At 46.1% G+C, this 26263-nt stretch overlaps 1 protein-coding gene across 1 annotated transcript; it reads left to right on the top strand.

Annotated features, from left to right (window-relative positions):
- The first annotated feature begins 9168 nt into the window (after positions 1-9168).
- On the top strand, positions 9169-18374 carry LOC147602276 (uncharacterized). The gene is made up of 2 exons (XM_086753537.1): positions 9169-10161; positions 18276-18374. Exons 1-2 carry the CDS (start codon positions 9169-9171, stop codon positions 18372-18374), a joined length of 1092 nt encoding a protein of 363 aa, XP_086609663.1.
- The last annotated feature ends 7889 nt before the right edge of the window (positions 18375-26263 follow it).

Here is a 26263-nt window from a genome sequence, read left to right as displayed (position 1 = left end):
ATTTATCTGCCATATTCTCTCTACCTATTAACTTACCCTTTGCCTTTTCTTGCTTGCTGCTCTTCTGTATACATGGCCACATCCTCCCACCCTTCATAAAACCAGTATGTTGTAAAACATATAATGACCTGTGCTTCTGTCATATTTTTTCAAGCCTATATTTTTTAACTCTAGTACCCACTGCTGGATGACAACACTGAATACTGTGTATCCCCAGCACAACCTTCTTCCACAGGCTTACTACACAATGCCTTTGTACAGCGATTGCTGAAACTGTTCCCATGCTCTTGCTATGTTCTCCTGCTAGTCTCTCTCCCTTTTCACTTCCATTTTGACAAATTCATTTTTTAACTATAGCTATTGACTCTTTCCCCATGTGCATTCAAATAGCAATGCGCTCCTCTCTCACGACCACCTCTTGCCTTACGTTAGCTGCTGACTGTCCATCGTGCTGTGTTTAACTCAGAGTCCAGTCCTCCTCTTTGCTGCCATACTGACCTCTGATCTTTGACACCATGCTTCCACAAAGTTTCGAAGTTCCTGCTTTTCTGTGTGCTTCTGATCTAAACTCAGAAGATCTCTCCTCCATACTTTCTCTTGTTTTACAAGCCTGTTAAGAACAAGTGGTTATCAAATTCTGAAGGGAAGAGTTCACCAACTTTAAGGACTTCTAGAAAATCAAGCTTTTAGATTAGATGGTGCTGGTGGGCTTATGCCGTGGATTTTGTGAATGGCTTTTTCTTTCCCTTGATGGCAACTTGCTTCGTTGTTCCTTTGACCATGCTAGACTCACACTTGAAAATCTATTTTAGATACCTACCACAAGCATGTCCTAAGGGATTTAAGAAAGTGAACAGTTAAAAAGAGGTCATGAGCTTGATATGAAGTTTTTTATCCTGATTTCAGTAACATTTGGAGATTGAAGGCAGAATTTAATACTATTTGAATCCAGCTTGGTGAGGAAAGAGACAACAGTTTTCAGCTGATCTTTTTCAAGCTCTTCTGCTTTCAGCCTTCAGGACACAGGATAAAATCCACCATGCTGCACATTGTTTCTTGTGGACTTTTTTTTTAAATTAATCACAAAATATTTCTGTGTATGTGGGTACTACTATTGCTAGCTGTTTCTCACCATAAATATTCAAGGAACCTTTGAAGACACTCATCTTAGACATGATCGTAAAAGTTTCTGGTCATTCAGATAGAAAGACAGATATTTTATGAACATGGCACTCTTTAAATTTCCAACTACTGTTCAGTAGTTTTAGTATCCCATAATAGTTTTACGTGAAACAGCACAAGGATCAAATGTGGATGCTTATTTTAAAACATGATGGTGATAAATCATATAAATTAAAAATGTACTTTTTCCAGTAAAGTAATCAGTGAACATTAACAGTATAGCATGCTGTAAATTATGAGGCATCATTAGATCTCTTAGCAATTGAGAGTTTTTGACTTGAAAAGAGTCACAGAACTGAGCATTAATTATAAAGGTATAAGGAAATAAGCATCTGTGTGTGATTTCACACTGCACTTAGATTTATAATTTATCCTTTTTTTTTTTTTTTAGTTTGAATTCAACTTGCCATGAATTAGGTGTATTGTAGAGACATCACATCTAAAATAAATGAGAACTTCTTGGCTCACTGACAAATATCTGGTACTATAAATTAGAGATCGTCCTCTGAATGGAAGGAATTAGAGGCCTGGATGACAAGATCTTGCAGAAGAAGTGAATAGATTTGCATGGCTCCTCCACATTGCTTAATACAAAGCAAAACATAAATTGTTGAATCAAAGTAGATATACGTGAGTCTATGTGTTATCAGGAAAACTCAGATGTAATGAGAGAACTGTCAAGCCAGCTAATACACATTCCAGATTTTAAATAACACTGTGCAAAGGACAACATAGATTTTTTACATCTTTTTAAATTAAAAAAGTGTAGAGAGCTGAAAGGTGTGTAGCAACCCTTCCTCTTGTCATCATGCAACTGGATAATTCTGCTGAGAGATGGAGTGTGCATAAGCATGTACTCTGTCTATTCCTTTCCAGTTCCTCTTGGTTGCACTGATCAAGAACTGTGGCTATTACTACCCTTAGTTTAGATACAGAGTGTGTTATGGGGAAACCAAGTTCCCCTTTTGTGTGAACCATGGTGTGGGTGGGTACATTACTGAAATCCCGAGTCTCATCCTATTCTGGAATGATTACATGATTGGAGCACACAGCCAGGCTCAGGATGTCCCAGATGTTTTAGCAGGTTTATTTATACAAAGAGTCTGCAACTCAGTTAGAATAACCTTGCTATGTTACCAAATACAAATAACTCATCTTATCTTGTATCTTCTCCTCAGGAAACGATCAATGATGTGAACAACATTCTGGATCAAAAGCAACAGTTCAAATACAAATTTTCTCAATATAAGAAAATAATATTTTTCCTGTGATAGTTTAATCTTCTCATAATGTATACCAATATTGACCTCCAGATTGAACATTTCTGATAGGCTAATAAACATCTAGAGTCCTTGACTTTATCTTCCTCTGTTAGTCTCTCCCATTTGCCATTAACCACTGGTAAAAGCTGACCATATCTGGCATTCTTCCTAAAATAAAAAAAAACAACAGAAGTGCACAGTGGTCCTGGACATTTATTTCGTAAGTGAGATGACTTCTTTGGAATACAATCGCTGCTATGTAAAGTGTTTGTTTTCCAGTTCACACTCTGAGCTTCTCAGTGCTACTGAAAACATCCCAAACAGCAATGAGAATCCTCCTCAGTCTGTTCCTTCTCAGTGCTGAGCCAGAATACTGAAACCTTATGGAGCAAAGTACCAAGCAAGACAATTTTCCCGTGGTACTACTCGTAGTACATAGTAGTATGTAGATGTACAGTAATATGCATGCATTCATTTACATTAAGTAAGCAGTAAGTCCAAACACTGCAACTAAATTTTATTTTAAAAATCAACCTGAAGCATCTTCTGTCAATTGCTGCATGGATGCTCTTCCATAAGGGAAGAATTCACTATTATGGACCATGAGGTATTGTCTTCTGTTCTGAATTCAAAATGTTTCCAATGGGATCTAGTGTGCAGGGCGAATTCCAGGCACAAGACATCTAAATAAATACACCAGGTAGCTATAGAGTAGAAAAGTGAGTGCTAAAACTGTCTTGTGACACAGCAGCTTTAGCATGATAGGTAACCACAGCTTGCCTATGGTCTGGAAGGAGCAGCTATCCTGTAAAACACCAGAAGGTGGAAAAGATACGATGACATCTTCTCAGACTTGTTAAAAACGTGCAATAATAAGAATAGCAGCTTGTTTCTAAATTTTGAATGTTTTTTCCTTCTCCACACATCAGCTAAAATTATGCTCACCTTTGTCATACTTCAGTCTCAGTCAGGACAAAGCTACGCAGTCTCTCTCTTACTCCCCTCACCCTCTGAGGGAATAGGGAGAGATAATATAACAAGGGATACCATTCCCCAAAATAAGTAATAACCAGACTCTCACAGAAACACGAACATTTACTGCTAAATCTACATAGGGTAAACCCCTCAAGAACATCCTGGCAGGAAGAGCATCACAACTGGCAGCAGCTGCAGAGGCGGCGCAGGAAGCAGAGGCCTGGCTTCTGGTCAGCCCATTGCTGGGGAGAAGAGGACGAGGAGCACATTCTCTGGCAGCCACTCCACACGGACACAGGCGCGCATCGCTGGCAGCTTCCCTGTGGTGCCCAGCTCCAGTGGGTGGCCTCAGAGGCACGAGCAGCAGGAGGTGGATGATGTTGTCCATGTGGGCACTCAGGCCTGCAGAGGTGTTGTCCGCTGCCACGGCTGGATGCAGCCTCCTTAAAAGGTTGTTCCCGGGAAGAGCCTGGCAAAGGCACTGGAGGTCCTCAGCTGATCGTGAGGCTTGTCTCAACCCAGAGTAACCTAAAGGTCTGGTTTGTCCTCCCAGTCATCTTCCTCCTTCTCCTCCTCATCGATGCTGGAGCTGCCCTGCTGGCTGCTGCTGTCCAAGTCAGCGCTCCTGCTCCTGGGCAGCCAGCAGAGCCCAAAGAGCACCAGCAGGCTTTCGGCACAGGCCCAGAACCACCAGTGCTGCCAGGCGGCGAGGAGCACCCCTTGCTGGGCCAGTTTGAGCACGCCTTGCTGGGCCAGTTCGCCTGGCTCCTGGCTGCTCTGCTCCATCTCCTTCAGCAGCCAAGTCATCTCCCAACTCTGCTGTTCCTCATGCTGCACGCGGTCTGGAGCGGTGATGTCCAGGAGGTAGCCCACTCCCAGGACCAGCTGCCCGATGCTGAGCGCAGTCAGGAGGGGGCCGATCCCCAGAGCCATGGCCTGGAGGAGGAGAGAGAGAAGGGGCTCAGCGGGGATGGCTGCACGGCGGCTGGGGCAGCGGGGGCCCTGGGACGGGTGGGAGAGGGGCCGAGGGAGCTCGCAGGCACCTGGGGAAGGTTGGTGAGCGCTGCGGGGACGGGGGCACATCCCCGCAGCCCCCCGGGCACTGGCCGTGGCTGGCAGCCCCGGGCACCTCTGTGCCCAGCCTTGAGGCTGCCGCTTGCCCTGCCCGAGCTGCTCCCCGCAGCGCCTGCGCCCCCGCCCCAGCCCCAGCAACGCTCCGGGGGCCGGCGCTTCTGCCCCGGCCCTCGCCCAGCCCGGCCTTGCCCCCGCCCTCCTCCCTCACCGCTGGCCTGAGCCGGACTGCGGCGGCGGCGCTGCCGGCGGGCGCTCCCGGGGACCCCCCCTCTGTGACGTGTCCTCGGTGCCGGCACGGCCGCCGCAGCCCGCCCGCCGGCCACAGCCCTTGCCCCCGGCGCTCCGGGCCCTGCAACGGGCAAAGCAAAAGGCCCCGGGCAGGACACAGCTCCCGGGGCCCCAGCACCTCCCCAGCGACGGCAGCCGGGGCGGCACAACGGCGTCCCCGCTTCGCACAGGGAGCGGCGGGGCCGCCCTGGGCCCGGCCCAGTCCCCCGGACAAAGGGGAAACTTCGTGCAGAAGCTGACCCCGTAGCCCCCCTCACTACACAAACCCCACACATTTTGCCCCTTGCCTCTGCGATTCACATATTTAAGAATTATCATTAAAATACACACACATCAACAGAAAAGATGAATTCCCCACACCAAACTCAAAAGAATAGCATCACAACACCAAACCCAAGTGGACAATTTACACACAATCCACTTGTCGTCCCTTCCCCACAATTAGAACAACATAAATTCCCCACCACCATTTTCCTCTCTAGCCAAGTTCAGTCTCTGTTTTGCCTGTTACTGCTCCAAATTCGTATCTTTATCCCAAATTCCTCGAGCCCCACCTTGGGCACCAAAATAACTCTCGTAGTTAAGCCTCAGTCGAGACCAAGCTACAATCTCTCTCTCTCGCCCCCCACCCTCCGAGGGAATAGGGAGAGATAACATAACAAAAAAGGCTCAAGGTTTGAGATAAGGATGGGGAGAGATCCTTAAAGTTACCGTTACGAGCAACACAGGCTCGACTTGTGGAAAACTGTTTATTTATTATTAAAACCAAAGCAGGAAAATGAGGAAGATAACAAATTAACTTCCCCCCACTCCTCCCTCTTCCCCAGGCTTAATTTATATCTCTGACTCGTTCCCCTCCCCCGAGCAGCACCGGGGTGGGGGGGGGAGCAGAATTGGGAGTGGGGGTTATGGTCAGTCCATCACAAGTCGCATTACGCCGCTCCTTCCTCCTCAGGGGAAGAACTCCTCACATTCCTCCACTGCTCCAGCGTGGGGTCCCTCCCACAGGCTACAGTCCTTCGTCAACTGCTCTGCTCCGGTGTGGGTCATTTCTTCCATGGGGTGCAGTCGCTCCAAAATAGCTGCCCCAGTGTGGGCCCTCCACGGGCCACAGCCTCCTTCAGGCATCCAACTGCCCCAAAGTGGGGTCCTCCATGGGCTGCAGGTGGATCTCTGCTCCTCCGTGGGCCTCCATAGGCTGCAGGGGGACAGCTGGCCTCACCAAGGGCTGCATCATGGGCTGCAGGGGAATCTTGGCCAGGAGTAACTTTACTCTTCCCCCTCTTTCTTCACTGACCTTGGTGTCTGCAGCCGTTCCTCTCACAAGAAAAAGTCTTCACAACAGGCTGGCAGACGCCTCTCAGGATCTTTTCACATTTCATTCACATCTCATCTCCTCTCCGCTTCTTGCAGACAGGTGGAGCCTAGTCAGGCCCAGTCCGCTGCCCGACAGGAGGCTAGAGAGTGAGGCCTGCAAGGCCCACAAGGCTCGTGCCTTACCCTCTCTGCACCGGCTTCAGCTTCTACACATCACATTCTTTTTTTTTTTTTCTGTTTTTCCCCTTAAATACGTTATCACTGAGCTGTTACCAGGGAACACTCTGCTACCAGTTGGCTCAGCCGTGGCCAGTAGCGGGTCTGCCCTAGGCCCAGTCCACTGAACAAAGGGGAAACAAGTTCTAGCAGCTTCTTGCAAGAGTTGCCACTGTAGCCCCCCCTCACTAAATAAAACCAGGACAACCTTAAACACAGGGGTCCAGATAATTTGTTTCTCTTGCCTACTTTTGCTGTACTGACAATATGACCGTAAAGGTAATTTTTTTTTGAGTCCTCAAAAGAATCACCCAAAGAACGACTAAATTTGCAGTGACTGCAGGGCTAAAGTTATGATATATTCTGCTTCTAACATAGAAAAGAGGAAAGGGGGCTGACTGAAGAAAAGGGAGCATCAGTACCAAACTTCTCCTTGTCAGTCATCTGGTGTCCTTACTGTCCCAGGATAACTTAGAAAAGCTCAGAGATCACGTAGGAAGAAGAGGGTAATGACATACATTTTTCTAGACCTTGTATCCTATTTAATAAGGTCTACACTTTACCCCACTATGCAATGGCAAGCCTGTCAGATTTTTTAGGAACTCTTTTTAAATCCTTCCCTGAAATCGCATCTTTCTTCCTCAGAGGTGAATTTATTGCCTAAGTTACAACATACTATTTCCAATTATAAAAAACTAATTACTTTTTCCAGTCAGGGCCTGAAAGACACCCTCCGTATGCCACTGGAATCAGCCTCAAAATAAGTCCACGTGGTCAACATTTTTGTTAATGGACATTGACAGATGTGGTTTAACCCTGGTAGGTAGGTAAGCCCCACATTGCCACTCTCTCACGAACCTCACTGCGCAGTGGGAGAGGGGAGACAATTGGAGGGGTAACAGTGTGAAAACTCATGGGTTGAGATAAAGACAGTTTAGTAATTAAACCTCTCCAACTGCTCACCAACCAACAATTGCCCAGCTAGATCCTGAACAGCAGCCTGGCCAGCCTCCGTCTCTGTAGCTTTTATTGATGAGCACAAAATCATATGGTCTAGGATATCCCTTTGGCCAATTGAGGTCAGCTGTCCCAGCTGCATTCCCTCCCAGCTTCTTGTGCACCCCCAGCCTTATCGCTGGCTGGACAATGTGAGAAGCAGAAAAAGCCTTAACTCTGTGCAAGCACTGCTTAGCAGTGACTGAAACATCCCTGTGTTATCAATAGTGTTTTGATCACAAATCCAAAACATAGCATCACACCAGCTGCTATGAGGAAATATAACTCTATCCCAGCCAAAACCAGTACAATAGGACAGTGTAAACATTGCCTACAGACATTTAAAAATGCACAGGAAAGTTTTAAAATAATGTGAACTCCACTACATTACAGCCTGCCTTTGGGAACTACAATTCTCAGAGAAGTGCCATCTCAAAACATTCAAGAAAAAAAAAATGCTAATTTTCTCCATCAGTTAAGCCATTGGCAGTACCTCCTGAGAACCAGTTGCTCTCATTGTTTTTTACTTGGTTGAACTCTCAAGTGCTGCTACTAGAGTTTTACATCATATTAAGGAGTGTGGAAATTATGTGTAATTTGGCATTTATATCAGCTAAAAATACTTATCCTTCTGGATCAAAGAGACTTGTTCAAACACATAAGTAGACAAATAAAATCTTCAGGCTCACTGGAATATTTACAGGGTAGGTAGGATATTACTTTTCAGAATAGAGGTCAAATTTACATTCTCTCTGAACTGAAAAATGTACTTCATATTAGTAGACTATTCATGAAACTTGCTCTAACCAAAAGAAATTATCTGAAAATATCATTATTTAGCCTTTAGCTTGTCATTCTTCCAGAAGTAAATATAATAAAAACAATCTGTCTTTAAAAAAACAAGAAGGGACTAGAAAGTTATTTTTATTAGAAACTTTTTTTGCATATTCATCAGAATACCAAAATGTTTAGAATACCTCATGGTGAAAATTTGCTAACATATATAATGGAAAGTCTGAAAGGGATATTGATATTGCAGAAATAACTGAAATTTCAGTATCTATCTAGCACTTTGCAGTGTTACGAGACAATTCTTTCAGAAAAAAACAAACACCTCTGTAAACTTTGTTGAGTTTGTGAGATCATAGGAACACATGTGAAGCTACTCCTTAAAAAAAAACAGTAAAAATTAGAAATTTTAGTAGGGCTGCTTAGTTTTGAAAATACAAATATAGTATGTCTTCCTAACAAATAAGACAGACTCACAGAAAATTCAAAAATCTTAAAAAGGTATGGTATGCATAATATGGACTACTTGCCAGATAACTTGTGGACATTAAAAAAAAAAATGCTTTTAAGAATCTCATTTCCATCAGAAAGAAGCTTACACTTTTTTAATATTTGCATTTCATACAATTGTTATTAAAAAAAGAGACAAGCTTCAGAGCAGGTAAAACTGCACTGGGCAGGGGATCTGAAGTGAAATAGGCAACCAAAAAAGCTCTTTTAGACTTTTTTGGAGCCACCAACAGCCAGCTACAGTGCCTGTGCCTGGGCTGGCTGCTAGCAGCTTGTGGGCGGGCTCCTGACTCAGCAGGGGTGGAGCTGGCAACTCACAGCTGACCACTCTTAATCTCTGAGTGTGACCTTGACCCATTGTCTGTGTGGTTAAAAGCAATTTGGGGACTCACAGTAAGTGAGTAAAGGTGTTACTGACTGCCTATGGAGGAGGTGATCAGAGTGTGAGCAGCCCGCACTCCCCATTCAATACAGTAGCAGCGGGAGTGGGAGTTGGATCTAGTCTTTTCTCGGGCGACCTGCTCTCCTATTGACAGGCCCTGACGTCACAGCTTTAAACATGGTCTTCACCAGGAAGCGGGCTTCCCCCAAGAAGACTGTGGCAACCCAGACAGAAGGTCTGCCCAAAAATGCAGCAGTTCAGGTCTCTGGCTGCAAGGGAGTGCCTGAGCCTGCTGCTGCCAGGAGAGGACGGGAAGGACGCTGCCTGTGTGAGCAGCTGGATGAGCTGCTCAGTCTGGTGGTGGAGCTTAGGGAGGATGTAGAGAGGTTACAGAGTATCAGAGAGTGCGAGCCGGAGATTGACTGGTGGAGTGACTCTCTGCGAGAAAGACGCAGAGATTGCACCCCCGGGACCGAGGGAGTAGTGGACCCTCTCCCTTGCCGTAGTCAAGCGGAGAGGGACTGCTTGAGAGGAGAGGAGGGATGGCAGCAGGTCCCAGGTTGGCGTCGCAGGCAGCCCCCATCCCGACCTACCTCGGTTCCCCAGGTCCCTCTGTGTAACAGGTTTGAAGTCCTGAAACCGGAGGGAGAGGCGAGTGAGGATGACGTGGGAACGCCGCCTCCTAGCTTGCGTAAGGTGAGGCAGTCGGATCCACGCTTGAAGACTGCCTCCTCCAAAAAGGAAAGAAGGGTGATAGTTGTAGGTGACTCCCTTCTGAGAGGGACAAAGGGCCCAATATGCCGGCCTGACCCTACCCGTAGGGAGGTGTGCTGCCTTCCTGGGGCCCGGGTCAGAGACATAACCCGGAAACTCCCACAGCTGGTTAGGCCCACTGATTATTTTCTACTCCTCATAGTTCAAGTGGGCAGTGATGAAATTGCACAGGGAAGCCTACGAACTATGAAAAGAGATTTCAGGGGTTTAGGGCGTTTGGTTCAAGGAGCAGGAGCTCAAGTGATCTTCTGTTCTATGCCTTCAGGGTCAGCGAGCGGCACGGAGTGGGCTTGGAAAGTTCCATTAATGAATAATTGGCTTAGAGGCTGGTGTCGAGACAGAAACTTTGGGTTCTTTGATCATGGGGCAGTTTACTTGGCCCCTGGCCTGTCTTCTGTTTGTGGAACCCACCTTTCTCACAGGGGGCAACGAATCCTAGCACAGGAGCTGGCGGGGCTTATTGACAGATCTTTAAACTAGCTACGAAGGGGGAAGGGGACAAAACAAGGCCCTCAAGGGAAGAGCCCAGGGGAACGGTGCTCGATCTGGGGCTGAGGCAGCTGTCTTGGCTGAAGTGCATCTACACCAATGCACGCAGCATGAGCAACAAGCAGGAGGAGCTGGAAGCGATTGTGCGGCAGGATAACTATGACCTGGTTGCTATTACTGAAACGTGGTGGGACCACTCCCATGACTGGAGTGCTGTGATGGAAGGTTACAAGCTCTTCAGAAGGGATAGACGAGGAAGGAAGGGTGGTGGTGTGGCCCTTTATATTAAAGACTATTTTGATGTTGAAGAGCTTGGGGTTGGGAATGATACAGTTAAGTGTCTATGGATAAGGATCAGAGGAAAGGCCTGTAGGGTTGACATCGTGGTGGGGGTCCGTTATAGACCGCCTAATCAGGATGAAGAGAAGGACGAGGCGTTCTATGAGCAGCTTGAGCGAGTCACGCAATCACCAGCATTCGTTCTTGTGGGAGACTTCAACTTCCCTGATATATGCTGGGAATATCATACAGCGCAGAGGAAACAGTCCAAAAGGTTCCTAGGGGGTGTGGAAGATAGTTTCCTTATGCAGCTGGTACGAGAGCCTACCAGGGGTGGTGCCCTGATTGACCTACTCTTTACTAACAGAGAAGGACTGGTGGGAGATGTGAAGGTTGGGCACTGTCTTGGGCAGAGCGACCATGAAATTGTAGAATTCTCTATTCTTGGAGATGTCAGAAGGATGACTAGCAGAACGGCTATCCTGAACTTCAGGAGGGCGGACTTCGACTTGTTCAGGACGCTTGTTGCGAGGGTCCCTTGGGAGTTGCTCCTTAAGGGTAAAGGGGTCCAGGAAGCCTGGACGCTCCTCAAGATGGAGATCTTAAAGGCACAAGAACAGGCTGTTCCTGAATGCCGTAAGGCGAGCTGTAGGGGAAGAAGACCGGTGTGGATGAACCGGGAACTATTGTTGAGGCTCCGGAGGAAAAAGAGAGTCTATGTCCTCTGGAAGAAGGGACAGGCTACTTGGGGAGACTACAAAGAAGTTTCTAAGGTATGCAGGGAGGAACTTAGGAAGGCAAAAGCTCAGCATGAAGTCAGATTGGCCACTGCAGTAAAAGAGAACAAGAAATCTGTCCTGGTTTCAGCAGGGATGGAGTTAATTTTCTTCTCAGTAGCTGGTGTGTTTTGGATTTTGTGTGTGAAGAATGTTGATAAAAACATTCTGATGATACGAGTTGTTGTGAATGAGACCAAGGACACTGTCTGGCTTTCCAAGTCTCGTTAACGTGCAGATGCGGGAAGCTGGGCAAAAGACAGACAGAATAATTGATCCAAACTGGCCAAAGAGAGTATTCCATGCCATAAACGTCATGCTCAGTATATAAGTGGGGGTTGCCCATGGGAGGGGGCATCATTTTCAGTTATTCCTTTCCTTGTCGGGTATCCGTTTGGGCACCCTTGGCATCCTTTTCTACTCTCTTGCTTGCTGGCATCGTTCCCTCTACCTTGCTAGCTTGCTCTCCCCCTTGCTTGCTGCTCGGTGTTGTTCCTGTGATCGCTGCTCAGGACGGGCTGCGTCGGTCATTCGGACATCGGGTGGTGAGAAATTGTACATTGTTCATTTTGTATATTTTGTAGATATTAATATCCTTATATCCTGTTAGCTTTGTAGTTTTTAGTATTTTCAGTAAACTGTTTTTATCTCAACCCACGAGTTTTCCTTTCTTCCCAATTTCTCTCCCCTGTCCCACTAGGTAGGGGAGGGTGAATAAGAAACTGTGTGGTGATCCGGGCTAAACCACCACAAATCCTTTTACAAATATGTCAGTGGTAAGAGAAGAAATAAGGAGAATTTACACCCTTTACTTGATGCAGCGGGGAATGTGACCACTGAGGATAAGGAGAAGGCTGAGGTCCTCAACGCCTTCTTTACTTCTGCCTTTAATAGGCAGATCAGTTATCCTCAGGGCACTTTATGCCCTAATCTGGAAGTCTGGGATGCCAGGCCGAATACACCCTCTGTGGTACAGGTGGAGACAGAGAGCTCCTCTTCCATCTGGACTGCCACAAGTCCATGGGACTGGACGGGCTTCATCCTAGGGTGCTAAGGGAGTTGGTGGGGGTGATTGCCGAGCCGCTCTCGGCCATCTACCAGCGCTGCTGGTTATCTGGGGAGGTCCCGGAGAACTGGAGGCTTGCCGATGTGACTCCCATCTACAAGAAGGGCCGTAAGGAGGATCTGGGGAACTACAGGCCTGTCAGCCTGACCTCAGTACCTGGGAAAGTTATGGAGCAAATCATCTTGGGTGAGATCACTCGGCATATGAGTGGCATCCAGGGGATCAGGCCCAGCCAGCACGGGTTCACGAAAGGCAGGTCGTGCTTGACTAACCTTATTTCCTTTTACGACTGGGTGACCAGACTGGTGGATGAGGGAAAGGCTGTTGATGTGGTCTACCTGGACTTCAGCAAAGCCTTTGACACGGTCTCTCACAGTATTCTCCTAGGGAAACTGGCTGCCCGTGGACTGGGTAGGTATACCCTTCTTAGGATAAAGAACTGGCTAGGGAGCCGTGCCCAGCGGGTAGTAGTTAATGGAGTCAAGTCCAGCTGGCAGCCTGTTACAAGTGGTGTCCCCCAGGGGTTGGTACTCGGGCCCATCTTGTTCAATATCTTTATTGATGACCCAGATGAGGGGATTGAGTGTACCCTCAGTAAGTTTGCAGATGACACCAAGTTGGGTGGTGGTGTTGATCTGCCTGAGGGTAGGGAGGCCCTTCAGAGGGATCTGGATAGGCTGGATCGCTGGGCTGAGCTGAATGGGATGAGGTTCAACAAGGCCAGGTGTCAGGTCCTGCACTTTGGCCACAATAACCCCATGCAGCGCTATAGGCTCGGAGCTGAGTGGCTGGAGGACTGTGAAGAGGAAAGGGACCTGGGGGTGTTGGTTGATGCTCAGCTGAACATGAGTTGACAGTGTGCCCAGGTGGCCAAGAGGGCCAACGGCATCCTGGCCTGCATTAGAAATAGTGTGGCCAGCAGGAGCAGGGAGGTAATGCTCCCCCTGTATTCGGCGCTGGTGAGGCCGCACCTCGAGTATTGTGTTCAGTTTTGGGCCCCTCACTACAAGAAAGACATTGAAGCCCTGGAACATGTCCAGAGAAGGGCAACAAAGCTGGTGAGGGGTCTGGAGCACAAGTCTTATGAGGAGCGGCTGAGAGAGTTGGGATTGTTTAGTCTGGAGAAGAGGAGGCTCAGGGGAGATCTCATTGCACTCTATAGCTTCCTGAAGGCAGGTTGTGATGAGCAGGGGTTCGGCCTCTTCTCCCAGGCAGCAAGCAGGACCCAAGGAAATGGCCACAAGTTGTACCCGAGGAGGTTTAGATTGGACGTGAGGAAAAGCTTTTTCTCCCAAAGAGTGGTCAGGCACTGGAATGGCCTGCCCAGGGAGATGGTGGAGTCGCCGTCCCTGGCAGTGTTCAAGAGGCGGCTTGATGAGAAGCTACAAGATATGGTTTAGTACCTGTGGCAGCAATGGTAGTGGGAAGACGGTTGGACTAGATGATCTTATAGGTCCCATCCAACCATGTGATTCTATGATTCTATGATTAAAATCCACCTCCATGACAGCAAGTTGACTCTCTTCCCTCAGAAAGAACAAAAGACCCAAAAAAAAAATCCCTATAAAAAGACATTCAAACTGTATTTCTTATTAGTCAAATACAGAGATTAAAGTTAAATTAGAATTTTACAGAATCTATAGATACTTATGTCCATTTGGCTGAACTCAGAAGAAAATTCTAGACGACAAAATTTATATATCAGCTTATTCAGATATCTCTACAGTAGCTTATTCAGGTGTCTCTACAATACATAAATTAGAAGAAATAACAAATATTTGTCTGAGTTCACACTTTGTTTACTGGAAGGACTAGAAATCACACTGAGACATTACAGGAGGACTTGGTGCAGACCTCTCTGGGGAACAGGAAAAAAGATACTTGAGTGACGACCCTTTCTGTAAGGGTTATTACAGTAGGACAAGTTATAGCTTGTGAATCTGCTATTTTCTGAAACGTTCTTCACTTTCTTCACAGCCAGTCTGGTGCTTCAGTCCTCAACTTTAACTCCAGCCTCAGCCTCCTGCCCAGCCCTGTTTAGCTCTCCAGGCTGCCTTTTTACATGCTAAATTGCCCCTTGCATCATCCTTTACAGCCCTGCAGTGTCCTCTCAGCTGCCATTTGGGTAGACCGAATCCACCTCAGTGAGTAACCTCAGTCTACCTCACATCTCAGAACTCACCTCTGTCACTCTCCACCTTCCACCTGGCTAACACAGAGTTGGTGTAAGATGGACAAAAGGGATGCTTGCTCTCCTTCATAAGAATTTTGGTCCTGGGTTGGGACTTTCGGATATCAGGTACTTGAAGGTGTTGGTTGTAGCTTGGCCAGAACCTTGTGAAGGACTCTTCAGCTTTTTGGAGGAGGTGGAATGGGTCTGGGCAAAGGGACGATGCTTTTTGGTAAAGGAGAGGAGGGATGTGATGATTCTGGGCAGACAGGAGAGCTCAGCCATGAGATCTCACAGGGCACTTATGCCCACTTTTAGGTGTACATAGAGAGCTATTACCCTTGCAGGGCTTAAACTCCTAGTGTAAACCACAATGAAATCTGCTTTGTGGGTTTAATTATTTTGCTGGATATAAACTGCGCAATTGTGCTGTGGTTTCCAGCATACTCACTTGGGGACAGTATCATTATGTCTGCATGTCAAAACAGAGGAGTATTTTTGACCTTGTCAGAAACCTCCGAGGTCATAATTTATTACTCTTACATTTTCACAAATTAATAATCTTTAACTTCCTCACACAATTTTGTAGGAAATACTTTAATAAAAGATTCTGTGAGTGACAGTTTCACCTAGTAAAATTAATCAAGCCATGTAACAAAATAAGCGCTACTACTATACTTTCAAAGACTTAAGGAATCAGTCAAAAAATAATTGTTTGGTTACCTTTATTGTTACTTCTGTTGATGACTCCTTTTCATTTGATAATCAGTACATTTGAGGTTTTTTAGCTCTGTCCAAAAGGTAAACAGAAGGTTTTCTTATGATTGAATAATCTTGAGGAAGAGAAACTGTTATCTTCACTAATCTTCTAATATTTTCATAAAGGTCATTGACTGTGAAATCATCCTTTTCATTTACAGCATCCCATACTGTTTTGAGAGTATATGACTCAGAAAAAGCAAAATAAAAGTGTTTACCAAGTTTACAGAGTTAATTAAATATTTTGTCAAAGGTTTTTGTTTGGTTGTTTTGAAAGTAAAGTAACTTTCACTTTTACATACCTATGTTTTTGTCATAGTTGCACAAAAAAAAAACCCCAAATCCCCAAACAACCAACCCACCCTGTACTGAAAATGAAAAGCTAGATCAGGGACCCGATATATTGCTATGGCAACAAATGCTGCCTTCATGCAGACCATGAAGCACCAATGCACAAGCTATTAGACTGAACATTTTACAATAGTGACATGATTATTAAAGGAATTGTACAATGACTGCCCTTTGGGCAGTCATCAGTTTCTACTGATACCCAGAGTCCCTGTCCAAGGTAATATATCTGAGACAAAAGTTTTGATCCATGGCATTTCTGAGGTTAAAATGACTGTTCAGGGAATAGGGAATTTCCATGGAGAAGGAGGAGCATCCTACACAGATGAATCATAAAATCATATAATATGAGGTTGAAAGTGACCTCAAGGATCATCTTGTCCAATATGCTTGGCAAAAGCAGAGTCTAGACAAGATGGCCCCACACTCTGTCCAGCTGAATCTTAAAAGTGTCCAATGTTGGGGAATCCACCACTTCCCTGGGAAGATTATTCCAATGGCTAATTTTTCTCATTGTGAAAAATTTTCCTCTTGTATCCAATCAGAATGTCCCCATGAGTAACTTGTACCAATTACTTGTTGTCTTTTCCATGACAGTCCTTGTAAAAAGGGAGTCTCCACCTTCTCTGTAGCCATCCTTTATATACTGGAACATGGTGATAAGGTGTCTCCTAAGTCTTCTTTTCTCAAGGCTGAACAAACCCTGTTGTCTCAGTCTTTCCTCATGCTTCCCAGCCCTTTGGTCATCTTTGTGGTCCTTCTCTGGACCCTCTCCAGTCTGTCCACATCTTTTTTATATACCAGGGACCAAAACTGAACAAAGCATTCCAGGTGTGGCCTGAGAAGTGCCGAGTAGAGTGGAGTAATGACTTTTTTATCTCTGCTGGTGATGCTCTTATTGATGCAACCCAGCATCCTGTTGGCTTTCTTTGCCACAGCAGCATGCTGTTTGCTCATATTGAGCTTATGGTCCACCAGGACCCCCAGATCCCTTTCCACAGAGGTGCTCCCTAGCTGAGTAGAGCCCAGCCTGTGCTGCGCTCCTGAAGCACATTTTCCTAAGGACCTTACACTTGTCCTTGTTGAACTTTATAAGGTTCTTATTAGCTCACTGTTCCCACCTCTCCAGGTCTTCCTGCAGAGTGGCCCTCCTTTTTGAAGTGTCCACTTCCCCATTCAGTTTGGTATCATTGGCAAATTTCATCAGGATACACTCAATCCTATCACCCAGATCACTTATGAAGATATTAAACAGCACTGGGCCCAATACTGAGACCCCACTTGTGACAGGGTGCCAGCCTGAAAAGGAGCTATTTACCATCACCCTCTGGATGCAGCTTGTCAGCTGATTCCCCACCCTCTGCACAGACCAGTTGTCTAGACCATAACACATCAGTCTCTCTAAAAAAAGAGAGAAAACTGTGGAAAGCCCTATTGAAAGCCTTGGGGAAATCCAGGTAGGCAATGTCCACTGCTTGCCCCACATCAACTGAGCAGGTTACTTTTTTTGTAGAAGATGGTCAAGTTTGTCAAGCACGATTTACCCTTGGTGAATCTGTGCTTGCTTTGCTCAATCATGTGCTTCATTTGACTTGTGAGAGCCCCCAGGTGAATTTGTTTCATAACTTTCCCAGGGACTGAAGTAAGACTGATGAACCTATAATTTCCTGGATCCTCCTTTAAGCCCTTCTTGTAGATGGGGGTGACATTAGCCTTCTTCCAGTCTTCTGGGACATCCTCCAATTTCCATGACTTCTCAAGATTATGAAGAGTGGCCTTTCAGTGATGTCAGTCAGCTCTCTTAACACCCGTGGGTGGATATTGTCAGGGCCCATAGATTTGTAGGGGTCAAGCTCCAGCAATACTTCACATACCAACTTTTCCTTCACTGCCGGTGTTTGTATCAAGCTCAGTTTTTTTCCCAAGACCTGGCACCCTGCGTTTGTGTTTGCATCAACCTGGATTTTTGTTCCCAAGGCCAGGGGCCCAACAGTGCTGGTAAAGACAGAGGTGAAGAAAATGTTGGGAACCTCTGCCTTTTCAGTGTTGTTGAGGACTAATTCACCTCTCCTCTTTAACACTGGGCCAATATTTTCCTTCTGTTTCTGCTTGTTGTTTACATACCTGAGGAACCCCTTTCTTGTGGTTTTTGACATCTCTGGCCAGTTTTGATTTGAGCTCAGCTTTTGCTTTCCTAACTGCATCACTGCATGCCCTGGAAATGCCCTCCACGGGTATTCATCTGCTTTTCCATTGCTGGTACACTTCTGTTTCGGTTTTGAGCAGACTCAGAAGCAAACAGTTAAGCCAAGGGGGTCTCTTGCTCCACCTACTTCCCTTATCTTTAAAGAGGATGAACAGTTTTTGTGCTTTCAGGAGAGCGTTCTTGAAAAACTCCCAGTTTTTCCCACTGGCTCCTTATCCTCCACGAAAGCTTCCCACAAAATCCCTCTCAACTGAGCTCTAAGCAGGCTGCAGCTTGCTCTTCTAAAATCCAAAACCTTTGTCTTAGTACTAACCTTCAGCATGCTCAATAGGATCTCAAGGCCCACGATATTGTGAACACTGCAGTCAAGGCTATCACAAATGGAAATTTGACAAAGCGGCTGGGTTTTCTTGATAGGTGAGTAGCAAGTCCAGCAGTGCCTCGGCCCTGGTTGGCACATCTTACCATTTGTCTGAGGAAGCAGTCTTCCGTGTATTCCGGGAACTTGAAGGATGACAGGTGAGCTGCTGCATTGTTTTTCCAATAAATGTCTGGGTAGTTCAGTCACAGGTAAGAATCAGGTTCTGTTGACCCTCAACTTGCTTAAGTGACCCAAATACTGCTTTGTGGGCCTTATCGTCTTGGTTTGGAGGTCGGTAGCAGATGCCTGCTGTAAGATCTCCCTTGGAGATCTTCTGCACGAAGCTGCTCGAAGTTTCCCCTTTGTCCGGGGGACTGGGCCGGGCCCAGGGCGGCCCCGCCGCTCCCTGTGCGAAGCGGGGACGCCGTTGTGCCGCCCCGGCTGCCGTCGCTGGGGAGGTGCTGGGGCCCCGGGAGCTGTGTCCTGCCCGGGGCCTTTTGCTTTGCCCGTTGCAGGGCCCGGAGCGCCGGGGACAAGGGCTGTGGCCGGCGGGCGGGCTGCGGCGGCCGTGCCGGCACCGAGGACACGTCACAGAGGGGGGGTCCCCGGGAGCGCCCGCCGGCAGCGCCGCCGCCGCAGTCCGGCTCAGGCCAGCGGTGAGGGAGGAGGGCGGGGGCAAGGCCGGGCTGGGCGAGGGCCGGGGCAGAAGCGTCGGCCCCCGGAGCGTTGCTGGGGCTGGGGCGGGGGCGCAGGCGCTGCGGGGAGCAGCTCGGGCAGGGCAAGCGGCAGCCTCAAGGCTGGGCACAGAGGTGCCCGGGGCTGCCAGCCACGGCCGGTGCCCGGGGGGCTGCGGGGATGTGCCCCCGTCCCCGCAGCGCTCACCAACCTTCCCCAGGTGCCTGCGAGCTCCCTCGGCCCCTCTCCCACCCGTCCCAGGGCCCCCGCTGCTCCAGCCGCCGTGCAGCCATCCCCGCTGAGCCCCTTCTCTCCCTCCTCCTCCAGGCCATGGCTCTGGGGATCGGCCCCCTCCTGACCGCGGTCAGCATCGGGCAGCTGGTCCTGGGAGTGGGCTACCTCCTGGACATCACCGCTCCAGACCGCGTGCAGCATGAGGAACAGCAGAGTTGGGAGATGACTTGGCTGCTGAAGGAGATGGAGCAGAGCAGCCAGGAGCCAGGCGAACTGGCCCAGCAAGGCGTGCTCAAACTGGCCCAGCAAGGGGTGCTCCTCGCCGCCTGGCAGCACTGGTGGTTCTGGGCCTGTGCCGAAAGCCTGCTGGTGCTCTTTGGGTTCTGCTGGCTGCCCAGGAGCAGGAGCGCTGACTTGGACAGCAGCAGCCAGCAGGGCAGCTCCAGCATCGATGAGGAGGAGAAGGAGGAAGATGACTGGGAGGACACACCAGACCTTTAGGTTACTCTGGGTTGAGACAAGCCTCGGGATCAGCTGAGGACCTCCAGTGCCTTTGCCAGGCTCTTCCCAGGAACAACCTTTTAAGGAGGCTGCATCCAGCCGTGGCAGCGGACAACACCTCTGCAGGCCTGAGTGCCCACATGGACATCATCCACCTCCTGCTGCTCGTGCCTCTGAGGCCACCCACTGGAGCTGGGCACCACAGGGAAGCTGCCAGCGATGTGCGCCTGTGTCCGGGTGGAGTGGCTGCCAGAGAATGTGCTCCCCATCCTCCTCTCCCCAGCAATGGGCTGACCAGAAGCCAGGCCTCTGCTTCCTGCGCCGCCTCTGTAGCTGCTGCCAGTTGTGATGCTCCTCCTGCCAGCATGTTCTTGAGGGTTTAGCAGTAAATGTTCGTGTTTCTGTGAGTGTCTGGTTATTACTTTTTTTGGGGGGAATGCTACCCCTTGGCTCCATCTCCCCTCTGGAACAAGGAGATGAAGTTTGTCCTTGAATTTACGTTTGCATTAGTTACAGTTATGCTGAGACGTTCAGCACCTCCTTATCTTCTTTCTCTTCTCCGGGGCTTCTTGACATCCTCTCCTCCCTGCCTCCTTTCCCATGCCCTGGATCACCTCTGTCACCTGAAACCTGTCTTGCTACTAGGCTTCAGTGTGCTCAGTAGAACCCGAAGTATTGCGAACACTGCGGTCAAGGCTATCACAAACAGAATTTGACAAAGCAGGTGGGTTTTCTTGATTGGTGAGCAGCAAGTCCAGCAGTGACTCATTCTTGGTTGGCACATTTGTCTGAGGAAGCAGTCCTCTATGTTCTCCAGGAACTTGACAGATGACACGTGAGCTGCTGCGTTGTTTTTCCAATAAATGTCTGGGTAGTTCAGTCACAGGTAAGAATCAGGTTCTGTTGACCCTCAGCTTGCTTAAGTAACACAAGTATTTCTTCGTGAGCCTTATTGTCTGGTTTGGAGGTCGGTAGCGGATGCCTGATGCTGTAAGATCTCTCTTGGAGACTACCCCTCTGATCTTGACCCAGAGGCATTTGATAGGGCTTCCACAATCACTGTGGCTGACTTATAGACATTCAAGCATCTCGTTTACATAGAGCGACTTGTATCCTCTTCTTCCATGTCTGTCTTTAAGAAACAGTCTACAGCCATCCATTGCGATCCTCCAGTCATGTGAGTTGTCCCACCATATTTCAGTTATTCATATGGTATGGTAACTTTCTGACTGGGTGTGGAGCTCCATTTCCTCCTGTGTGTTCCCAAGGCTGCATGCATTGGTATACATACACTTGAAGTGATTTGTCTTCTGGTTCTCCTCTTGGGAGACAGCTCTAGTCGGCTTGGCTTATTCCCCAGTTGATGACAACGGAATGAGCGTTGCCAGTTCGGAGCCCGCAGCCCAGGTCTTTCATTTTAAAGCCCACCTCATCAAGCTGGCCAGCTTTCTGCCAAAGATTCCATGGTCTCTTCTAGACAGGTGGAGCCAGTCCCTCCCTAACAGGCTACAGTCATCAAAGAATGTTTTAGGTGAAAGATCTATTGCAAACAAACAATCATTTATGCGTGGGTAATGCATCCATGTATCCTTTAATCCAGAGTAATGCTCCAAGCAAAAGACTAATGAACAAAACTAGTGTTTATATTTTTTTTTTTCTAAACAGAAACTTGAGGACTGTAAGAGTGTCAACGATATCTGGGATGTATTGTCTCACCACAGGAAAGACTGAAGCATTGTAGGCTGATTTTCCACTGCAATTTTTCTTTCATCTCTAAATTACACATCATTGATTCTTGACTGCAATATCCAGTTCTTGTTCTGCCATTACTTGCTTCACTCTGTCAGCACCTTCCATTCGTTTCCAACCATCTGTTTCCTCACCAGCTTTGTATTAGATGTGTCTACAAGACACCTTTATCCTATATGACACATAGAGGTCAATAGAAGACAAACACCCCTGATCATGAATGTATTTTGCTTTAATTTCACTCTCTTAATTTTGACTATTCTGTGAGCATAGAAAGACTTTTTTTTTTTTCTTCACTTTGACGAAGGAGGAAACTAAACTGTGGGGACAAGGAAAGAATAAGAGGAGGAAAATGTATTTTACTTTAGTTCCTCTAACTGCTCAATGGAAAGAGCTGAGCTGAGCTGGGATTTTTGCTAATGAAAGGAAGTGGGACTTGCAGTGATATCCCATTTATCTCTGTCATAGCTATCTTCCCACTCTGTTTTGGCACCTGCAATAGCAATATTATATAGCTAATGTCTCTGGTCTGATTTGTCTCTCTAGAAATAACCTTTACCAGAAGGCAATTTGGAACTGAAACTTAAACAGTCTGAAATTTTTAACCTGAAAAAACTGTTTCCCTATTGCTCACATAAAGACCTAGATAGACTAGCTGGTAAATTGGGAGGCTACATTAATACTTAAGTTGTGTAGTGTCAGTCCCTCCCCCTACTTCCACCCAGCTCCAGCAGTTAGGCAAAATGTCATACCTTGTCCAGACTAGCAAACCCAGATGTTTAATCTGATACTGTTTTGGGATTACAGAAATGATCAAACTTGCCTCCATTTGGGCATCTGCATGCTGCCTGATTGTTTGAGGGAGAAAATGGTGAAGAATAAAATTTCTAAGTTGTATTACTGAAAATCCCTTACTACATTGCAGACACAATATATTCACAATAGCATTTTTGAGTTGGTCCCTACTTGCAGGACTTGGCTCTGTGGTGGATAGGTAATAGGAGACAGCAGGACAGGTCCTTTGCATGGATGATGAAGATTTCTGGTTATGTAGGGGAAGAGTTAGCACCATGTTATTTTTGCTTTTTCCCTTCTGCCTACAGAATTGAAAGGTTTATTGTTGACATGGTAAGGAATAGGAAGCACAAAATTCAGTCCACAGGTGGGGATGCGGACTCAAACACTCAATTTTTCCTCTATGCAATGATAATGCAATTTCTCATCATCAAAAGACTCATACATCTGCACGCGTTTATTTAGGTCAGAAAACAATATAGATGTCTAGTTTAGAATTTTTTTCTCAGTTGACTGAGTTTAATTTTGGTAAAATATCTGATGAAGAGCCTTTAGGCTGTTTATGTAACTATTGCGACTAACACAAAATATTGAATATAGAGTAAATGTATTCTGTCTTTATAGAATACGTGACAGATCTAATATTGCAAAAACAATACATTGTACTATGACTATTGCAGAGTACAGCAGCTAAAACAATACACTGTATCATTGTATGGCTTGAAGCTTTATGGGATAAAAAGTTATCTCCTCTGATCTCTTGGTGAAATGGTAAATCAGCTTGTGACTGGAAAGAGGAAGGAGACTTCTTGTGTATATTAATGATCAGTGGGAAGTAGAATGGCAAAATATCCTTAAGCTGTAGATACTTGCACCCCTGAATTCTTCTGATTACCTTCTCAGAACTATTGTAACTTTTAAGGGACACACAATTTGCAGGTAATAAGAAAATCAGATTTAAAACCCAACAGGCTGCTGGTTTCCATTACATAAAAGAATTCCATGAAATTGAAACAACTTGGGTGTGAGAAATCCCATAAAGGTGATTTGATGACTATAATTGGAGAACAAACCATCAGAGAAGAAGGAAATTTTGTAAAACTCCCTGTCTAAATATTTAAAAAGTTAAGATTACTGTACTGTACCAGTGGCTTATTACTCAGCATTCCTCAAAGACAGGGACATCAGAAATAAATCTCAGGACTCTGCTCCTATGCTACATTTAGCGTTGTAGTTAGTGCAAATGTTGAATGAGGTGATTGGGCCAAAAATAGCTTGTCTGCATGTATTCATCTAGGTATAAATAGAAAATCAGTATTGTAATTAATACTGCAAAATACATTAGCCGGGTCTGTTGCGATAGAATGAGGGGTAATGGTTTTAAAACAGATGGAGGTAGATTCAGACTGGACATAAGGAAAAAATTTTTACAGTGAAGGTGGTGGAACACTGGAACAGGTTGCCCAGAGAGGTGGTGGATGCCCCATCTCTGGAAGCGCTCAAGGCCAGGTTGGATGAGGCTCTGAGCAACCTGATCTAATGGGATATGTCCCTGCTCCTTGCAGGGGTGTTGCACTAGATGACCTTTAAAAGTCCCTTCCAACTCTAACCATTCTATGATTCTATGATTCTAATATATTTTACTACTATATTGTTTACAGGTTTGATTATTTGTTTGTTTTTCTGGAGGAAGCATTTGTTTCTCCTCCATAGTGAATATTTCCTTTCTTGGATGATATGCAGATCAGTGCTTATGAGCAAGAAGTGCATACTACTTAGAGGACCTCAAAAAAGTAATCCAGATGCTATGTGGTAATTGACATATTTAAAGATACAATAATTTTAGCTAATGGTTTTTATTGCAAGCAGTAATAGTTAAAAGAAATATTGAAATTACACAGTCTAATGTGTAATTACAGTTCTAAATCTCAATTTTCTTCAATTTTTTTTTTTTCTAAAATAGCCTGTTACTGGAAACATTTCATAATTATTTATTTCAGAAAAAAATTTTGTAATGGATCTGGCTGAGATGGAGTTATCTTTCCCTGCACCAGCCCATATAGTACTATCCTTTGTATTTGTAGCTAGAGTGGTGTTGATACGACACCAACATTTTGGCTATTGATGAGCAGTGCTCGCACAGCATCAAGGCTGTCTCTCCAATCCCCCCAAATGCCAGTAGACTGTGAGTGGGCACGAGGTTAGGAGCCAAGACAGCTGACCTAAACTGAGCAAAGTTTCCATACCATATAACATTGTTCTCAGCAACGAAATCTAGGAGAAAGGAAGGTGAGGATGAGTTGTTAAGGCATTTGTCTTGCAAAGCAATTGCTTCTTGTACTGGGACCCTTCTTCCCAGGAAGCAGCTGGACATCACCTGCTGATGGGAGGTAAACAATAAATCTTGCTTTGCTTTTATTCCGTGTGTATCCTTCCTCATTAAGCTGCCTTTATCTTGACCCATGCATTTTTCATTGTATTCTCTTCCCGTGTCCTGGTGAAGAGGAGCAGTGAGTGAGTGGCTTGCTGGGCATCCTGTGGCCAGCTAAGGTCAGCATATCACAATTTCATTTAAGCCTTTAAAACAAAAATTGAGTAAAAAATAGGGAACAAATTGAGATAAAAAAACTTTCAAACATTTTTCTTAGTAACTTCATAATTTAGAATCCTTGAGTAGCTCAATAAATCATTCAAATCAGTTTTTCTCTGAAATAGTTTCATCATTTTTTTCAACTACTGCCTCTTTTTCCAGAACTAACAATTTATTAAATAATTTGATGTGAACTGAAGGGGATGATTTTTTTTCCCCGCTTTTTAACTGAATGTTTTAGTAGAAAAACACACTTGGTTCCCTCATTGTCAGTTAGTTTTGGGACTTTTCGTCCCAATTATTTTGAGAAGTGTCAGTCAGATAGATTTCCTATGTGGAGCAGAGATAGGTAGGTTTCAAAAAAAGTCTTGAATCAGGTTACTGTTGCAGTAGTAGACTTGCTGAAAAGCTATTAAAAATTAATCACAGTATAATTCAACAAAAGGAGTGCTTTTCCCATTTCTTGCTACCCAATATTCTGATGAATCAAATTTGAAAAATTCTATTTATCCCAATTTCCTGCCTATAAGTATTAAAAATAAGATGTGTAGCTTCTCTACTAAGTTGATTTTGCAGAAAAACGAATCATAGAATCATAGAATAGTTAGAGTTGGAAGGGACCTTCAACGGTCATCTAGTCCAACCCCCCTGCAAGAAGCAGGGACATCCCTGACTAGGTCAGGTTGCTCAGAGCCTCATCCAACCTGGCCTTGAACGTTTCCAGGGATGGGGCATCCACCACCTCTCTGGGCAACCTGTTCCAGTGCTCTACAACTCTCATTGTAAAAAATTGTTTTTCTAATATCTAATCTAAACCTACCTCCTTGTAATTTAAACCCATTACCCCTTGTTCTATCACAACAGGCTCTACTGAACAGCTTCTCCCCATCTTTCCTGTAGGCCCCCTTGAGGTATTGGAAGACCGCTATCAGGTCTCCCCGGAGCCTCCTCTTCTCCAGGCTGAACAGCCCCAACTCTCTCAGCCTGTCCTCATAGGAGAGGTGCTCCAGCCCTCTGATCATCTTTGTGGCCCTCCTCTGGACCCTTTCCAACTGGTCCAAACAATAAAAAATAGCAGGAAAGACAAAGATACTCCTGCCTTACTTTAATGATTTTGGTGAAGTGTTAATTTCCAAGTCCAGCAAAAGTAACCTGTAGACTATTTGAGCCAGCACAGGCAGGACGCAGGAACAACCACAAAATGACTGGATGAAATGCAATGAGTAAGTTTATTTTCATTTCCTTGCTAACCAAGGGATCCTCAAAGCAACACCTGGGCAGAGGCGCACAAGCAGGGACACAGGCACCGCAGAGCTCAGTCCATGCAGGAGGATCACCCTACCTGCTGTTTTTGCCTGTATTTCAAGGATTCGTGCAGGCGGAGTTTGCCACTGTGCACTTTCACTGTGTACACGGTTTACCACTGTGTACCACTTTCCCACAGGAGAGCAGGCATCTCAAGCATGTTTGATAGCGTGTCTGTAAGCCTGCCACAGGTCC

Source organism: Chlamydotis macqueenii, chromosome 1 (assembly GCF_036417535.1).
Source record: "Chlamydotis macqueenii isolate bChlMac1 chromosome 1, bChlMac1.mat, whole genome shotgun sequence".
NCBI lineage: Eukaryota > Metazoa > Chordata > Aves > Otidiformes > Otididae > Chlamydotis > Chlamydotis macqueenii.
This window is presented reverse-complemented; position numbering and strand designations above follow the sequence as displayed.